Here is an 18640-nt window from a genome sequence, read left to right on the forward strand (position 1 = left end):
CGATTCGAAAAAAACTCGAATTCAGTTCGATTATTATTAAGTCGAGCTCGAATAGCTCAACTTATCGATCAAGCCGAATTCGAGTATTCTTATATCTGACTCGAGTAGCTCGCGAGCCTAACCGAGCTTTTATATTTAAATATATTTTTATTATTTTAATTAATAAAATATTTCGAGTCCGAGTTCAAGTTCAAGTTCGAGCATGAATAATCAAACTCTTGTCGAGTATACGAATCGAGCTTATTTTTACATATTAATCGAACTTAATCGAGCGAGCTCGAGTAGCTCGAATTCGATCACGAATCGAGCTCGAGCTTCAAAAATAAAACTCGATCGAGCTCGAGTCGAATATTGAGCCCCTAGTTGTGAGTCGAGCTCAAGCTCGAGTTTCTCACTATTCGACTCGGCTCGGCTCGTTTACAGCCTTAGTCCTAACCACGATATAACATAAAAATTAAAATATTATAAAATTTTAAATATTACAAAAATATTTTCTAAAACATAAAATATTACAAAAAATTTCTAAAAACCTAAAAATTAAAAAATACGAAAAATTTTATAAAAATTTCAAAAAATAAAAAATAATAAAATCAAATATTTTATTTAAATAAAAATGTTAAATTTTGAAAAAAAAAACAAAAATTTTCAAAAAAATGAAATTTAAAATATTAAAATATTCAAAAAAATTAATTTAATATTTTAAAAAATAGAAATTTTATAAAAAATTTAAAATATTTTTTTATATTAAAGAGATAAAAATTTTAAATTTTACGTGAATATAACGATTAAATTTTAAATTTTAAAATACAAAAATAATTAATAATTAATAATTAATTTTATCTACTAAAATCAACGATTGTGACATCAAATCAATAATTAAATTAATTTTTTAATAGTAAAAAATTAACAAAATTTATAACTAAATTATAATTATTAAATTAAAATAATACAAAAATTAAATTCAAATCATTATAATACAAAAATTAAATTGTAAGTTTTCAGAAGGTATAAACACCTCTGTCATAATTTATCTACAAAAATCTGTTGCAAATTCACCAAAACCCAGATTCCATTTTTTATTTTTATTTTTTCTCTCACCTTCCTCTTCCCCAGCTTCTTCGTATCCATCATACTTTCAATAGAAGACAATTCTTCAGATCAAAACCATGGAGGCAGCATCTTTATCTGGAGTTCTTTCCTATACCAAGCTTTCTGGGTCCAGTCTCTGCAATTCATATGATATATTTTCAAGGTGATCCTTTTGTTTTCTTGGGGTTTTAATCAAATGTTTATAATTTATGGTTTCTGTGAATGTGTTCTTACTTTAGATCCTAATAATTTGTCGAGATTGTACAAAGTTTTTGTTTTGTGAACGAAGATGAATTTTTTTGGACCAAATGTTTCCCAAATTTACTACTTTGTCAATTTCTTTATTTTGTTATTCAGGTTGATTCATCGGGGCAGGCATATTGACTCTGTCTCACGCCATTCATCTGAGGGATTCAATGATGCTGATAAACCTTCATCTAAAGCCCTTGTCGCGTTAAGTTCTGACCTGAAATCTCAAAATCATAACGTTATCAAAGGACCCCGTCTCAGTGGTGGATCAAGTCAGAAGAGAAATCTGAACTTGCGAGCGAATTGCGCGGTGGGAGATTGCACATTCGGTGAAAATGTTGTAAAATCTCATTACGCAGATGCCACAGAAGAGAAACTTGGCGTCCTACTTTTGAATCTTGGAGGGCCGGAGCCTCTACGATGTTCAACGGTTTCTGTATAACTTGTTTACTGACCCTGTATGTTAGTTTCGGCGTTCCTTTTTTATTTACTTTAAATAAACATTTGTGAGTTTTAAATTTCAGTGGTGTGCCGATGGTGATATTGTTTTCTTGATTCAGGATATAATATGGCTACCAAGGCTGTTTAAGTTTCTTCAACGACCATTGGCAAAGTTAATTTCTGTTCTTCGGGCTCCCAAAAGTAAGAAGCGTATGCTGCCATTTGTGGTGGCTCACCTCTGCGTAAAATAACTGATGAACAGGTAAACTCCCTTAATTGTAGATATTGGCATATTTACTTAATGCTAGTGCTTTGTGAAAGTGAACATTTGCTTTTGGTATGGATATTTTGTTCCAAAATCTGAAGTAAATCATGTTAAATCTGTTCTGTGCTTTTAAACTGATTCCGCATGTTGATGGTTTAACTTTTGTAGTTTCAATGCGATAAGTGTATTTATAGCTTGAAGAATTTGTTGCAGCTGGATGCTCTTAGAATGGCTTTGGAGGCAAAGAAAACACGTGCCAATGTTTATGTTGGAATGCGATATTGGTACCTATTCACTGAGGAGGCAATTGAGTAGGTGGGTCTTTCGATAGTCAAACAAATTTGCCTGGGTTTTAAGTTTCTTCAGAGACCATTGGTGAAGTTATTAACTTGTGAGATACCATATGGAGGAGTGAGCTCTTGCTGTTTTGGTTTAGGTGACATTGAGAGTTTGTTGTTAAGTAGATCAAATCCCTACAGAAGGAATATATATATGGAGTGAAGAGAAAAAGAAAGAATTGCAATGCCTTTTTGCAAGTTCTTGTTTTATATGATTATACCTTCAAATCCTTGAAATTATACCTCATATTTTAATATGGAATTATCTGTTTAACCCTGAATAATCTATCTTCAATGTGCATTGAGTCTATATTGCTAAGTTATTTATTTTATGCAACAGATTAAGCAGGACAGGATAACAAAGCTTGTTGTGCTGCCAGTACATCCTCAGTTCTCCATCTCAACGACTGGATCAAGCATCCGAGTTCTCCAGCGCATATTCAGGTAGGTGTTTGATCATTTTTGTTACACCTTTTCTGCTTGAAATCATCCATTACTGTTCTCCCTTGTAAATGGCTCTGAATGTGAGTTATTTTTCAGGGAAGATGCGTATTTATCGAGACTACCTGATTCTCTCATTCTTTCATGGTATCAACGACAAGGTTATATTAGGTCTATGACCGGCATGATTGAGAAAGAGTTGGGCAGATTTTCAAAACCTGAAGAGGTTTGTTTTTTTACTTCATAGACTACTTCTGTATTCTTTTTTTTATGCATAAAGTCATTAATTAGAATTTGATGTCAAATTGTGGTCAGTCTTTGAGATTTATTTTATTGCAACTATTTCTAATATTCTTTTGAACTTCAGGTTATGATATTCTTTAGTGCCCATGGGGTTCCTGTCAGTTACGTTGAGGATGCTGGAGATCCATACAAAGATCAAATGGAGGAGTGCATCTACTTAATTTTGCAATAGCTGAAAGCTAGAGTAATGGGAAATGATAATACCCTTGCTTACCAGGTTGGTTTTAGAACTCAAGTTCCTTCTTTCACTTGAAAAATGAAAAAATGTTATGCGTAACTTCTTCTTCATGCTATACTAGAGTCTGAGTTGGGCTTGTGCAATGGCTGAAGCCCTGCACAGCTGCACTGATGAAGTCCTTCTTGAGCTTGGCCAGAAAGGTGTGAAGAGTCTTCTAGCAGTTCCCATAAGGTACATGATTCATGGTTTAAAGTAGCTGTTCTTGATATGTGCTTTGAAATGGTCGATTATGTAGTGAAAATTAATTTTACTGCCATCTCAAATTCCAGCTTTGTGATTGAGCACATAGACTCTTGAAGAGATTGACATGGAATATAAGCACTTAGCTCTTGAATCTGGTATCAAGAATTGGGGTCGTGTGCCTGCTCTAGGTTGCACCTCTTCGTTTATCACAGATCTAGCTGCTGCTGTAATTGAAGCTCTACCATCAGCAAAAGCTCTTTCAACCCCGAGGGACACTGCTGAAGAAGCCGAATATGACCGCTTGAGATACCTTGTCAAAATGTTCTGCGGTTCAATCTTGGCATTCATTTTGTTATCGACACCAAGGAAGGTACTTTCATTTAGGAATCATCTCTTTTAATCAAGATTTAAGAAAGCTTTTGTTCATAGACAGTGTAGAGTCTCAATTATATTAAGGAGTTATCCTCTGTTTAGAGAGAAATATAGGGACTTGTTTGGTCCCCCACCCCCCCCCGGGGAGGTTGGTAATTTGGCATAAACAAAGTAGAGATGGAATTTTGAAGGTGTAATTTTTGGAACCAAGAAGATTTACCTGGGCAATTTGGCTTCAATGTAACCATGACGAGTTGCTACCAGTGAAATAATATTTCTTTTATGTTTTTTGCTCAAAATAATAACATTAAATCCGAAATTTTGTTTAGGCTTAGGGCTCAGTGGATTGACTTCGAAAGATGTTTCAGTGACATTTTTTTTTTTTTCTCATTCTTTTCCATAAGTAGTCCTTTAAATCCTCCTCAAACTCAAGATAAAATCTCAGCACAACCTCACCAATGTTGAATCACCTATAAATTCAAAATCATCACCACTGATATGATAAATCATTTAGATTTAAACATAATTAAAAAAAATCAACGTGATACAAAGAAGTTAGCCACCATCCAGATCTTTCCAATAGTTTGGGTTTTAAAACACATGATATTAATCATGCACGAAAAACTTAGAAAAATTTAAAGGGACACTAAGCCAAAATATCGACTAATTTCCGTGTGAATCTGTTCATGCCTGGTCACACGTATCTCTCTCTTCCTTCAATCTCATACAGCTTTTCAAGAGAATCATTGTAACAAAACAAAAACATCAAGAAAAAAATATGGTGAAAGCTTGATCAGTTCAACTTAGGAGAAGCTGTTCTTGTTGACTCAATTAGACAATCTCTCCAGCACAATATCAAGCAAAACATTCTAATCAAACCAAAATAGAGTAGCAATGTCTGTGTTCTGTTCTTTCACATATGCTTTGCTTAACCAATCTCCTTCCGGAACGCCTCATAACGACCAGGACATATCATTAAAAACTATTAACCCAGTGGGAGGGTAGAAAATTTCGATTGACTTGGATTACAAGCACAGAAAATCACAATCAAACAACTCTTATTTCTAGATTTCCAGTAAATAAAAAACAAGGGAAAACTGTTGGTAAACGACGTAACAAATTCAATGGATCAGCATGAAGGTTTGATCAACGCAGGAGAGCATTAGAGCAGCTGATAGATGTTCAAGGCAAAAGGGAAAAACGAATAATATGTGATGTTGGGAGAAGTCTAGGCTGGCGTTTAATACTAAAACGCAGCCCACGCCTTTTATTTCAACCCGCAGCCATGCTTAAAGCAATAGCATTGATTGTTGTAGGAGAGGTTGCGAAAGTTACAATGCAATGACTTGAAACAAGAACAGGGGCCATCTCCCTTTCCCTTTTAAACCTTGATACCATCATCAACTCCCAGCATAAGCTTCCTACTCAGACCTTTTACTTTTCAGCCATCATTTCCATGTCAATCCACATAACACAAATATTTAACATTAAAAAGAATCACCCAAAGCGCCGCCATCGAAGAATCTAAGAATAAACCGAAAACCTAGCTTTCTAAAAAAAAATTTTAAATCTTGATAAAGAGTCAACAATATTTTACGATTAGTAATAAAGTTTGGAAGATAAACAAGGAAAAAAAAGAAACAGAAATAAAAAAAAAAAAAAAAAAGCAGCATTCCGATCTGTGTGAACGGAGTCAGAATTACCAATATATGTTTTTGTGGATCTGAGAAGACATGTAACAGAAGGAGAAATAGGGTTTTGTAACATTCCTGGTGATTTTTGGTTATGTTCAGCTGCGGTGAGTCCTCTCCACTATCCTACAGTGATGCTCATGATATTGCCATGTGTCAGAGTCCTATCCCCTACCTGGTGATTTTTGTTTTTTTTTTAAGTTTAAATATGCATGATACAAAGGAAATAGCTTGAATATAGTTTTTATTCATGTTTTTTTTTGGAATTCGCATTATTGTCATTTTTGCTAGCACTATTAGTAATTTTTAAACATTAAAGTAAATATTATTTTATTATAATATCTAGTACATAAAATTATAATAGGATAAGATAAAATGATATTATAAATAAGATTAAGTTAAATAATATCATCTTGTCTTATATTTGGTGCGTACAAAGATTAAAATAAAATAATTTATTTATTGATCAAAATTATCATTTTTAAAAGTTTATATAATTTAAATTATTAATATAATTTTTTAAAATATAATAAGACATAATTTAATCTCATAAATTAAAAATAATACTCTTCACTTTAAAAGAATTGAATTATCTTATACTAAAATAATAATAATTTTTTTTGTTATCATATCTCTTTCAATTAAATATAAATTAAAATAATATAAAATAATTATCATATTATTATATTTATTATTTTATATATCAAATATGACTTTTATCTCGTAAACAGTATCTTATTTGCATATCTTTATTTATGTTAAATAAAAAAAAATTATTTTTAATTTTTCTTATTACCTCTTAATTATATTTATCTGTTTCTTTTCCTTTTTTTCAAAGTAAAACGCAGTTCAAAAAATTTAACATTAATAAAAATCAAAATTCAATTTTTTCTTAAACTTTTTGCAAAATCAAACTAAAGCACTATATATGAAATGGAGGGAATATAATTTTAGAATTGCGATTTTATTTTAACTTACTATCATCGCTCTTTCCTCCTGCGACAATTGATTCAGCTTGATTTATAAAAAATAAAATAAAATAAAAAAAAGATTAACGTGCAGCATTTTAATTTTTCAAAAATTGAATCACATTACTTTTTTAATCAAGCTAAACCGAACGAAATTACGAATACCACTAATTCAAATTAATTTCGTTATTAATTTTGAAATTACTTCAGACATTTTAAAGATTTTTATAGTTTTTTAATATTTTTATAAATTATTTACATATATTTTGATTAGAAAGAAGGGATTTTTGACCCAGTTGGCTATGGCTTGGTCCCCGTTAACTTAAAATCCAATCCAGCCTTCAACGACAGCACTTGCAACCTCTAAGGAGGTAAACCAGGATATAAATAATACAGAGTATGGCTTGTGTAAAATGACCAACTTCACTGGGTTTAGACATTCCTCGAGAATATCAAATATAAACTTAACTAAACCAGATGAAAATATCTGTAGAAAATCAAGTGCTTAGGAGCAAGCAAGTATAGTCCTTACAGCAGAAGTAATAAAGCAAGACAAACCATCCAAAACCATTTGCAGCATCAAGATGTTAAAGTAAAACACTAGCATTGTCTTAAAAACACTGCAAAAACTAACTTCACCTGACTGGAATACAACAAACCATCAAGCACCAAAATCTAAATTGTCTTCATTAAACTGACCCCAAATCAACTTTGAGGCGATGCCTTGGTAACTCCACCTTGTTGAACAGTTTGAGAAGCTGGTGCTGCAGCATCATAAGTCCCACGAGTGCTCCCACCTGCATTGCTGTCAGTAGGACATGCTGCAGGCTGTGAGTAACCACCACCATAAGAGGTGTTATAAGGTGCCCCATAACCAGGCTGGCTGGCAGGTGGCGCTCCATAGGGTGGGGCACCGTACCCTGGCTGAGCAGATGTGGCACCATAACTAGATGATTGAGAACGTTGTGAACCAGATTCCGGTTGACCATAACCAGCCGGTGGTGGCTGTGAATGATATCCTGGCTGGCCATAGCTTCCTGGGGTGCTAGGCGACTGCTGTGTCTGCCCATAGACGGGGGGATTGGCCAAAGGCTTCTGGGTTGGTGGTGGTCCATACCCAGGTCCATAGCCAGACTGAGCTGGTGGTTGACTCCCATAGCCAGTTTGGGAAGTTGGAGGCATTCCATAACCAGGTTGAGCACTTCCTTGAGGTGGATAACTTCCAGGATTTGGGCTAGGCTGCTGACTAGTACTGTACCCTTGCTGGCCCATCGCAGATGGTTGGGTGGATGTAGGTGCTTGACCAGAATCCCCTTGACCACCATAGGAGGGTGTGTGACCCTCTTGAGTAGGGTTTGTTGCATTGCCATAGCTAGGCACAGAACCGTAACCTTGTTGCTGATCATAAGATGGCTGTCCATAACCCGAATGTGGAGGAGCATGGTATCCACTATAGCCATCATGAGGATAACCTTGTCCTGGTTGCATATAGCTAGAAGCTGGAGGTTGACTGTAATTATAACCACTGCTATCAGCAGGAGTTGCTGAACCACCAGGGGTTTGCTGCGGCTGTGAAGAAGGCTGCTGGTTATAGTAATCGTAACCACTTGCAGCAGAGCTTTGCTGGTTTGGTGGTACAGCTGACTGGTCCCAACCAGAGGCATATCCACCAGATGATGGTTGAGATGGATAGCCCCCATAAGGTGGCTGAGACATGTTATACTGCGGTGATGGGCCAGGATATGCCCCAGGCTGCATATAGCCATAACCAGGTTGCTGCATTGGAGGAGCCCCTTGGCCCCAGCTTGTAGGAGGTCTTGCCTGATAACCTTGCTGTGGGTAGCCTCCAGCCATTGCTGGATTTCTCATACGGTTCTGCACAAAATTGTTTCCTCAGATAACCAAAGTGGACTCTTCAACAATGCTGGCACATAAACACATAAAGCAAAACAGAATATGCATCTATATACAGATAGGCATATACAAAAAACCTAAATAGCAAGTATCAAAATCAGCATAAAACTGCAAATTAAGCAAACTATGTCCACAGTGGATTTAATGGAGTTTATATTATAGTATGAAGGGTATAAATGCCTACATACCGTATGATTGGAGGGATTATTGAGTTTACTCCAGCAGAAGCCCATCCTCTCCCTATTCGAAGTGAATGGGTGCAAAAAAGAAAAAAAAAAAAAAGGAACCCCACAACACTAATAGAAGCTTTTACATCAAAGCAAAAGGAACTACGAACCCCATATGCCATATACAGGCAAGAAACTCACAGTTAAAAGTACACACTATATATTATCTATCCAACATTGATGCATTGTAACAACAGAAGCATCAAATAAGGAATGACAACATCCTAGAAAGACCAATCAACATGCATTAAGCAAATGATATCTCTTAGAACAGACTAAAATTCTCTAGACAAAAGCAAGGAAAAAAACATTATAGATCAAACACTTTTAAGATGACTATATGCATTAGATAAGATAATTGACATGTATCACCAAAATAAAGGTTTTTGCTAAACATATGAACCCTAGCCATATAGGTTATAATGCCAACAATAAATACTACAGCACAACTAACATAATTGTAGACCAGTTCTCTAGAATAATGCAACGAAATTACAACTTTTAATAAAGATAACTTTCAACACAAGCATCAAAAAGAAAAAAATTTCATCAAATATGTCACCTCCAACTTGAGGTTTTCTGAAAAAAACAGAATCCAACTCAAGTAATGAACAAGGTGAATTCCAAAGTGAATAAATTCTGTTGGGTTAAATGTTGAAAAAGATAACACCTAGCAACATGTTACCAAAAAAGATGACATCTAGAAATACGGGGAAGTTGCAATACTAACACAGTTGAAAACCATCTTTAAGCAACTAGAGGATACAAGGCTGGAAACAAGATATTTCAGGGTAAAATATCCACAAATATAGAGTTATGTACATTATCAACCCCAACCAACACTATTAAATGATGATGACAAAGAAATCAGGGACAATCCAAATAAGTAAATTAGGATTAAAACGGTTTAAAGTTTCAAACCATAAGCCAAATTAAGAACCAAAAGCTATATCATTCTTGTTTACTGTTGAACAAAAGAGAAGATTAACAGAAATAGGAATATTGTTGTAATATATGTTAAAATGAACTTGCCCTGAAGTGCCATAATAATAAACAAGTCTAGTATTTAGCAACCTTATATACCCATCAATAACTTCAAGCATCTCTCCAGTATAAGATTACTAAATATCAGAAATAGGATCTGAAGCCATACCAGGGCAATGCAGAGGAAACACCAACAGAAAGAAATCAATGTTGGTGTCACCAATTGTCCAATACAGACTAATCCTACAATAGTTCCCAATGACAATATTAGTCTCATCATTTACAATTAATAAGCAAATTTGGTGGCTAATCATGTCATAATCCCAACGAGTCACTTAGCCATAAAATCAAAGAATGATGAAAATATTGGAGTTTTATCACCAGAATAAAGGAAGTCCTTGTTTATACCATGATATCCTAACATAAAATGTGTGACCTGCCTTGCAAACTAAGCATGAAAACATCAACACAAAACTTAAGCAAAACTAAAGGACAATAACCATCACTCTTCTCAAAACTTTGGCAATTCAAAAACTATTAAGTTCGACCTCTATCTGAATCCTAACAACATGTAAGAAACCAACTGTACATAAGGACCTTGAAAGTTTGAACTTTACATTTAAAATTTAAACCCAACCATAAGATTTCAAGAACGAAACCAAGCAATGCAATACTATGTTATCCAGTTCCTAATATCAAGCTAGAACCAGAAAACTTTGATTAAAAACAGCATTGAATCTCTTACAAAGTAGAGGACCTGCTCCTCTTCCACTGGTCATTTTGACACTTAGGAAAATTTCTCAACCAGCTGTCATAGCAACAATGATCACCGGCAAAAGATGTCTGCAACTCTCAAGATTTACAAGTCGAACAGAGGGAAGAGAAGATATCGATGATAATATAAAATCCAATCTATATCTCAAAGTGACTGAATAACTACATCAAGAAATGGGGACGCAGAAGCAAGTCTAGAAGAATTATTAAGCATAATATTTGGAAAAGATGTTATAACCTGCATGGGAAAATCATGTACTTCCTCAACAGGTATATAAAAGTATAAGCAAATATCAGAATTTATTAAAATAAAGGGGTGGCTTTCAAAAAATTGACCGGAGGCAATGATTGACAGGCCATAATAACATAATATCTGTTCAGGAAAAAAATAAACACAAAATAGAGTTCCTATTTTACCCAAATGAACAAAAATGGTTGTGCCTTGCAATAAAGAATATAAGGAATATTTGTACAACATCTGAACAAGCAAATTTCTTAAGCAATTTAATAAGAAAGTCTCAATAAAAGTGAAATTACAAAGAGTCCTATCATTACTAATGTGTAAAGACTAGCATGATGCTCCAGAAGATCATAACAAATCAACACTCAAATTAAAATTAAACAGAAAGAACAGTTGTGAATAGAACAAAAGGATCCTTTAGGAGTAGGCATTTAAATAATAAACATAGAAAACAAACACATGCAGTTTATGTAAAAGAACAAGGGCCTAAATAATTTAAACTGAGGAAAAGCTTTCCTCCCAACATCCACATCCAAACATACCTCACTTATGATCTCATCAACCAATTCTCTAGCATTTTTAATCTGTTCACTGGTCCCATCTATGTGTAATGACCTTTCTGTTGATGTATCACCTGGGGGCAAGTGCAATGGTATCACCTGCATGAGATTAACAAGCATATTGCTGTCACAATTTGTATTTGTAGGCACTAGACACAATTACAACATGATTCATAAGAGCATAGTGAAGAAACTTATTAAAAACACATAAAACTGGTAGAAATTAGCTGATTATAATTCAACTAAATAAATGTCAGCAAATATGAAGTTAAAGCAACAATAGACAACTTCCAAGTAACGATGACGCTTAAGATTCAAACCTGAATACGAGCTCCAGTTCTTGCTTGCATATTTTTAATTGTTTCACCACCTTTTCCAATCACCAGACCAACCTGAGATCATGCACTTATTACTTATTATCTTGAAACAAAATCAATGAAAAAGTTGATTAATGCTTTTACACTCGTATACCTTGTTATTCAGAATCTTCATTTCAAAATGTTCACTTCCAGCTTGTCCTGTCAATCTTCGAGAAACTATGCCAGAACCTCCAGATTCAGCCTGGACAAAGCATTAAATGGTATAATTATATTTACTTATATTCGGCATAAGAATACCTCAATTTCACATAAATAAAATTGCAGGATGAATAACCTCAGCAAGAACATCATTTATCAACTGCTCCGCCTTAGCTATTTGTTCAGCAGTACCCATGAGCTCTACAGGCCTAGTCACAGAATTAGGGTCAGCATCCATATCTCGTTGAACCTGAATCTTTGCCCCAGATTGTAGTTGAAGATATTTAATGGTTTCCCCAGCTTTCCCAATTATAACACCAACCCTGATTTGTGGAATGTCAATCTTCTTGCTAGTACCATGATAGCCGCCATAAGAAGCCGGTATAGATGAAGGAGCTGAGTTTGACATAGGCTTTATATCTGTATAAATTCAAGCTTTTGATTACACTTGGCATCAACTTTCACAAATCAGATCTAAACTATTAGCATCTCGCAAACCAGCAGGAAAAGCTAATATATCTTATTAAAAGTTCGAAACCCTAAATGCAAAACCCTAGATGCAACAATTTCCTCAAATAATGAAATTTCTGCTATTCAAGAACGCGTGTCACCAGCAGGAAAGACAAAGAAAGAGAAGCTATACCAGAAGGAGCGGAGCTAAATCCCTTATCGTTATCAAAACCACCGCCAGAGCCGTTTTCAACACGAGGGCGCTTGGCCTCAGAGCCAGCAGAGACAGCGGAGAGAGTAAGGCGAGCAGCAATCTCCTGAGCTCGCTGCTTGGCCATCTCGATGCCGTCAAGCGGTGGCGGCACGCTGTTGTAGGAAGGAGGAGCCGAATCTGGTGAGGAGAACCCTGTCGGCCTCCTGCCACCAGAAGGCGGCGGTGTCTGGTCCTCATATTTGCGCTTGTTGCTGCCGGCGTCGGGACCTGAAGAGTACTGTGATTCGTCTGCCATTGTGTGCGTGCGAGAGAAAGATAGAGAGAGAGAGACGACTAGAGAGAAACCCTAGAGGGATATAGAGAAATGGGGAATATGTAACACAATTAACAAAAGTACGGGTGGATTTTATTTATTTATTTATTTATTTCTTGGAGTTGGATATTTTTAGGAAAATACTATTAGGGGTAATTTGTCTCAAAATTTTCAAATTTGTACTCTTACATTATAATTTTTTTTTTAAATTTACTCTTAATTCTTAATCTTTTATTTACTGAATTTACTTTAAAAAGATATCTTACTAAAAAAAGTATATCATTTATAATAATTATACTATAATTAAATAATAAAATTTTAGAATAATATAAGGTCTACCAAAATAAATAAGACAAAACTTATATAAAATTTATAATATTTATCTATAAAAATTATGTCAATATTTTTATTAAAAATATATCAAAATTTATTAAAATTTTATATACCTGATCTATGTTATAAAACCTTTTAATATCCATTTTTATTTTTTATTTTAATTTTTATTTAATCGTTTTTTGTAAAAAGTTTCATGTACTTCACTTAAAAAATTTTATCTAATTTCTTTTAAATAATATGTAAAGTCCACTCTTATAAGTGATGAACTCTCACATAATTATTGATTATAATTGAATAATTATAATATTACAATAAAAAAATTATAATCAAAATACTACATATTGAAGGGATTTTAGTAGGTAAAAAATCAATTTAGTATTAAATAATTAATATATTCGAATGCGATCTACATAGTTGCCATATACACAATTAGATTAAAATTTTAAAAATTAATAAATAAAATAATATTATAAAAGAGTGAAATCTACTTATACTAATATAATTTTTACATTTTTTTAGATTCATCAATCAAAATTAAATCCATGATTCATTTAAATCAAAATAATATTTTTAAATTCAAAAATTTTGATTCAAAAATTTTTTAAAAAATAAAAAATACACTAATATATGTAGATCTATCATCATTATGAAAGGTAAATATAAATTATTTAAACTTAATTGCACTTAATTCAGTTCTAAAAACTTAATTGCACTTAAAAACCCTCGAAAATTCTTAAAACTTTCCTTTGAAGGAAGGATAGAAAATGAAAGAATGAAAAATTAATTCAACGGTTAAAATTTATAACCACTTTTTTATTTTGTAATTTAAAAATTAGATTAACAAATTTTACTCGCTTACACCTTTCCATCCTCTCTGTCAATAAAAGGATTAGAGCTGGTAAATTCATATTAACAATACAAACACAAACTTGACCATGCGAGTCAAGTCCTACGACCCAAACTTCCATATTAGCATTACCACGGCAATGAAAACCCAAACCAGCCATTAAAACTCCATCCTATAGGCATTGAATTGAAGGTCACCCTTATGTTGACATAGCCCAACAAAACTGCCTTTTTAAAGTTCAAACCATCAAATCAGAGTGGCACAAAATTGAGGAATTCATTCATATCCATTTAAAACAAAACTTAAACATCCTTTTAACGATAGTGCAGGTAGTTAACGGGAAAACTAAAGTCGGCAAAATTTGAAGTTCCGAATAATACAGGGCATACAGTCACCATACATGTAAAACAAACCTGATTTGTAAAACTCAGGATTTTATATTCAAAACCATCTTAACAATCTCCATCTACAGGGCATTTCAACAGAGAAATGATTTATTTGTTCTTAACACTGCAGTCACAATATCCCAGAAGCAACTTGTAATATCCTTACTTGGTCCACCAATGGAGGAAATCCTTGCGCCTGTTGATCTTTTTCTGCAATTGAAGAACTCCATATAGTAACGCCTCAGCAGTGGGTGGGCAACCAGGAACATAGATGTCAACAGGGACAATTCTATCACAACCTCTAACAACAGAATACGAGTAGTGGTAGTATCCACCACCATTTGCACAACTTCCCATAGAAATGACCCACCTAGGCTCTGGCATTTGGTCATAAACCCTGCAAAAATTACAGTATAATGGTCAGATTACCAAAGCCCAATCAAATTTATACAACTGAAAACTGTGAAAAGAACAGGAAATGGACCGAAAAGGAGTAGACAGAAAATCCCATGTTTCAAACAAAAATACCAGCAAAATCCCTCAAGCCAAGATTAACAAACTTCCAAATAAAGAATCATTATTATACAGTATCAAGAAACAATGAAGGCAACAAAACTCAGGGAATGCTACTAAGATTTGTAAAACTCAGAACAGTGTAAACCGCCAGCAGAGGTAAAACTTAAAGGTTGCATTTGTTTGGCACAACTCAAGAGAAATAAATCAAAATGTCAAACCACCATTAAAACAAAAAACCTTTGCATGTACATCCCACTTGAAATTTACCATCACACAAATTAAGCCTCAAGCCCTCACCAGACTCAATCACAAGCCAAATAAACCAAGCTCAGCCTAGGTATGGGAAGTTTTCTACATGTGTAGAGAAGTTTTCTACATGTGTAGACACACTATAAACCTGCTAGATAAAAACAGAACAAACATCAATGTTTAGTAATATGTTAAGAATTAGGAATCTAATTACTAACAATCAAGCCAGTTAGATCACACAAACTTATCCAGGACCATTCAAGCTAGACCTATGTTGAACTTCAGGTTTTACACGGTTAAAATCCATGTTCAGCGAACCAAGATAAGGCCCTGAAAGATTACAGACAGAAAATGGTGCAATCATAGTTCTTTATCTTCTTAACTCTTTAAGAATTCCCCAAAAATAAGAGGGAAACTGTCAAGTTGAATAGACTAATAGAAAATGGATGTACCAACCACACTGCCTCATACAAAGAAGCATGAAACGGCGTTTTGTTAAGAGTGAAGAAGAAATAACTTCAGGTGGCTTTCAGATCATTCTTATTTTATCTACCAAATTAAAAAAATCCGTATATTTCAGAGAAATCATAATCTTCATTATTTGAAATTTGCTCCCAACTTAAATCAAAGCAAATACTTCTACAACATCATAGGAATTCAGTCATAAAACAAATTATAATTTTAATATGATAAGCAAAAAAATAAAAGGATCGTCTAAATATATACTTGAAAGAATCAAAAAGGGTATTAACGAATTCAATTTTGCAATTGTCGCTGTATTTAATTAGCCTAAAACACCAACAACGAGCTAAAATAAATGTAGGAACTGGAAAAAAAATTCACATTTTCATGAGCTCCAAATCTAAAATAAAAAGATGGAAAGAAAAGGATTATAAAATTATTAAATAAAAGACTAAAAATGAAATTAAACATACTTGCGAAGAGCAGGGGCCATTTTGTTGGTGAGAGTACCAGCGACAATCATGCAATCGGATTGGCGAGGGCTGGGCCTGAAAATGACACCGAAGCGATCGAAATCGTAGCGAGCAGCACCAGTGTGCATCATTTCGACAGCGCAGCAAGCTAGGCCGAAGGTCATGGGCCAGATGGACCCACGACGGGCCCAGTTCAAGAGGTCATCGACCTTGGAGATCACGTATTCGGCAGTCTTGGAGAGGCCCGCCGGAGGGCCGGAGATTGAGGGGGGAGAAGGGCTAGCGTACGTGGTTGGGGTGGAGGAGGAGGAGAGAGAAGGGAGGGTGGTGTGGAGAGAGAGGGCTCGCTGTGCAGAAAGGAGGCGAGGGAGGCGATTAGCGGTGTTTCGGGTGATTAGAGCCATGGCTCGGTGGTTTCTAGAAACTGAAGAAAATTTTACCTCTCTTTAGAGAGAAGTTTTGATTTGGTGACGACTCACTGGTTATTGGAGTATTGGAGTGTTCGGTAGCGTGGGCTGTGTTAGAAGAGAGAAAGGGTAATAGCCTTTTTTTTTTTAAATTATAAATATATTTTTAAAAAATTATAACACTATTGAAAATATATTTTTAAAAATATAAAATTAAAATTTTATGAAAAATTATAAAAAAATGAAATTTTATTAAAATTATTTTTAAATAAATGTAATAAAAAATTATAAATTTTAAAATTATTAAAAAATTATTTTTATTATTTTAATTTTAAATTAATAACACATATGATCCCTAAATTATAAATCAAATATTATATTAATTTTTAAATTTTAAAAAATTATAATTGAGTCGTCAATTATCCAAACATATATTAATATAATCTTTTCGTTTGTTAGACAATCTAAATTAATAATATATTTTATGTTACATTACATATAAGTTAAATAAATTGTATTACATGAAAAATTTTTAATGCCGAATAAGCAAATACAAATTTTAATGTCCATTTAAACAAATTAATCATCTAAAAAAACCTTGTAATATTTTGATTTTAGGTGTTCAAAATAAAAAAAAAAAAAGAGATGAAGATTAAAAGAGAGGAGCTACGAGTTATCGTACGGAAGATATAAGCTTATAAGAATCCATTTTCTTAAACCCAAATTTTGTATTTGAGATGAGATGATCTAATAACCACAGAGGACAACCCATTTTCTCAAACTCATTTTCAATCCCTTAAAAAATTCTCGATCTAAATTCAGCCATGAAAGAGTCAAAAAATACCATGGTTGAAGTAAGAAAAAAGCACACGGTTTCTCCAATAGGCCAAAACCAAAACTCTTGTTTAAAAACAACTTATTTTCTCGAACCCATTTTCAGTTCCTTTGAAAACCCAATTCCTAAGCTTCCTTCTTGATGCATTCTCTCTCTAAAACAACCTTCTTTTGAGCCCAAAAATCTACCTTTGAGTATCAGTTTTCATGGATAGATATATAGGGCAAAGAATTGGTCCACATGGATTGAGAAGATGGCTGTTTTTTCATGAATTGACTTAGAAAAAAGCTTTGTATCTATAATGAATTTAGCTTACCAAATCAAGAGAAACAATGATTTGGTTTTTGGTTTAGCTGAGAAATCGTGTTATGAGACCAAAAGTTTCATTTTTTCTTGGGGTGAGACTAGTACTGCATTTAAAGATATCATAATTCGTGAAGGGGGTTTCTCTGTTATAGGTTTAGGGACATTAAAGTTTCTTTTACTTTTTTTATTTGCTTAGTTAGCATTTAAAAAATTTTACGTAATACAATTTATTTGAATTATGTATCATGTCACGTAAGATTTATTGTCAATTTAGATAATTCAACAGATGAAAAATCACATTGACATATATTTTGAAAATTGATGATTCAATTAAAATTTTTTTAAAATTTAAAAATCAATATAAAATTTGATTCATAGTTTATAGATCACGTTGCTATTACTTCTTTAATTTAAAAATTTTTTTTGATGAGATTCTAATTAAATAATTTATCTCTTGATGTTATAAAAAGTGATAAAAAAATTATAAGATCTTATTAACATATAAGAGTTGAAATTCCTTAAATTTATATAAGCAGTATTATTGAATATTATATAATTTTATCAAAATGCTACAAAATACCATTACCATATCCCTGGCTTCGTACGAATTTGAGAATTAATGAAAAAGTGTTTAGAAGAATTAAAACTACTTCTAAGTTAAAGATTTTATGGACCAACATTGTATGCTTTTGAATAAAAAGACAATATAAGTAATATCACTAAATACTATATAATTTTATTAAAATCTAATATGTTAATAAGATAAACTCATCTTGATAAGTAGATGAAAAGACTTTTCTAAAAGGTTTAGTTTAATTAAAACTATTATAAAATTTTAACAATTGATAAAAAAAATTATTAAAAAATGATAAATTTTAAATTTATAAAAAAATTATATTTGCTATTTTATCTTTAATTTAATTAGGATCTCATAAGATATAATTCTTTCTCCATAATTTATCTTTAATTAAATTAGGATCTTATAAGATATAATTCTTTTTCTATAATGAAAATAGTGATAGTAATTTTTTTATTAATTTTAAAATTTAT

At 33.0% G+C, this 18640-nt stretch overlaps 2 protein-coding genes and 1 pseudogene across 3 annotated transcripts; 1 reads left to right on the top strand and 2 right to left on the bottom strand.

The window, feature by feature from the left end:
- The first annotated feature begins 990 nt into the window (after positions 1-990).
- LOC111302973 (ferrochelatase-2, chloroplastic-like) lies at positions 991-5367 on the top strand (annotated as a pseudogene). Its single transcript, XR_016326558.1, has 9 exons — positions 991-1252; positions 1447-1796; positions 1899-2041; positions 2258-2359; positions 2723-2826; positions 2923-3049; positions 3191-3347; positions 3434-3535; positions 3634-5367. The product of XR_016326558.1 is annotated as a ferrochelatase-2, chloroplastic-like (transcript).
- Positions 5368-7064: 1697 nt separating this feature from the next.
- LOC111302974 (uncharacterized) lies at positions 7065-12842 on the bottom strand. The gene is made up of 6 exons (XM_022898916.2): positions 12440-12842; positions 11933-12216; positions 11750-11839; positions 11599-11670; positions 11261-11377; positions 7065-8453 (listed from the first exon to the last, which is right to left on the bottom strand). Exons 1-6 carry the CDS (start codon positions 12753-12755, stop codon positions 7284-7286), a joined length of 2049 nt encoding a protein of 682 aa, XP_022754651.1. The 5' UTR covers positions 12756-12842; the 3' UTR covers positions 7065-7283.
- A 1381-nt stretch (positions 12843-14223) lies between these two features.
- On the bottom strand, positions 14224-16580 carry LOC111304109 (NADH dehydrogenase [ubiquinone] iron-sulfur protein 7, mitochondrial). The gene is made up of 2 exons (XM_022900623.2): positions 16043-16580; positions 14224-14739 (listed from the first exon to the last, which is right to left on the bottom strand). Exons 1-2 carry the CDS (start codon positions 16444-16446, stop codon positions 14505-14507), a joined length of 639 nt encoding a protein of 212 aa, XP_022756358.1. The 5' UTR covers positions 16447-16580; the 3' UTR covers positions 14224-14504.
- Between the last annotated feature and the right edge of the window lie 2060 nt (positions 16581-18640).

Source organism: Durio zibethinus, chromosome 13 (assembly GCF_047325235.1).
Source record: "Durio zibethinus cultivar Kanyao isolate XHJ-2024 chromosome 13, ASM4732523v1, whole genome shotgun sequence".
Classification (NCBI taxonomy): domain Eukaryota; kingdom Viridiplantae; phylum Streptophyta; class Magnoliopsida; order Malvales; family Malvaceae; genus Durio; species Durio zibethinus.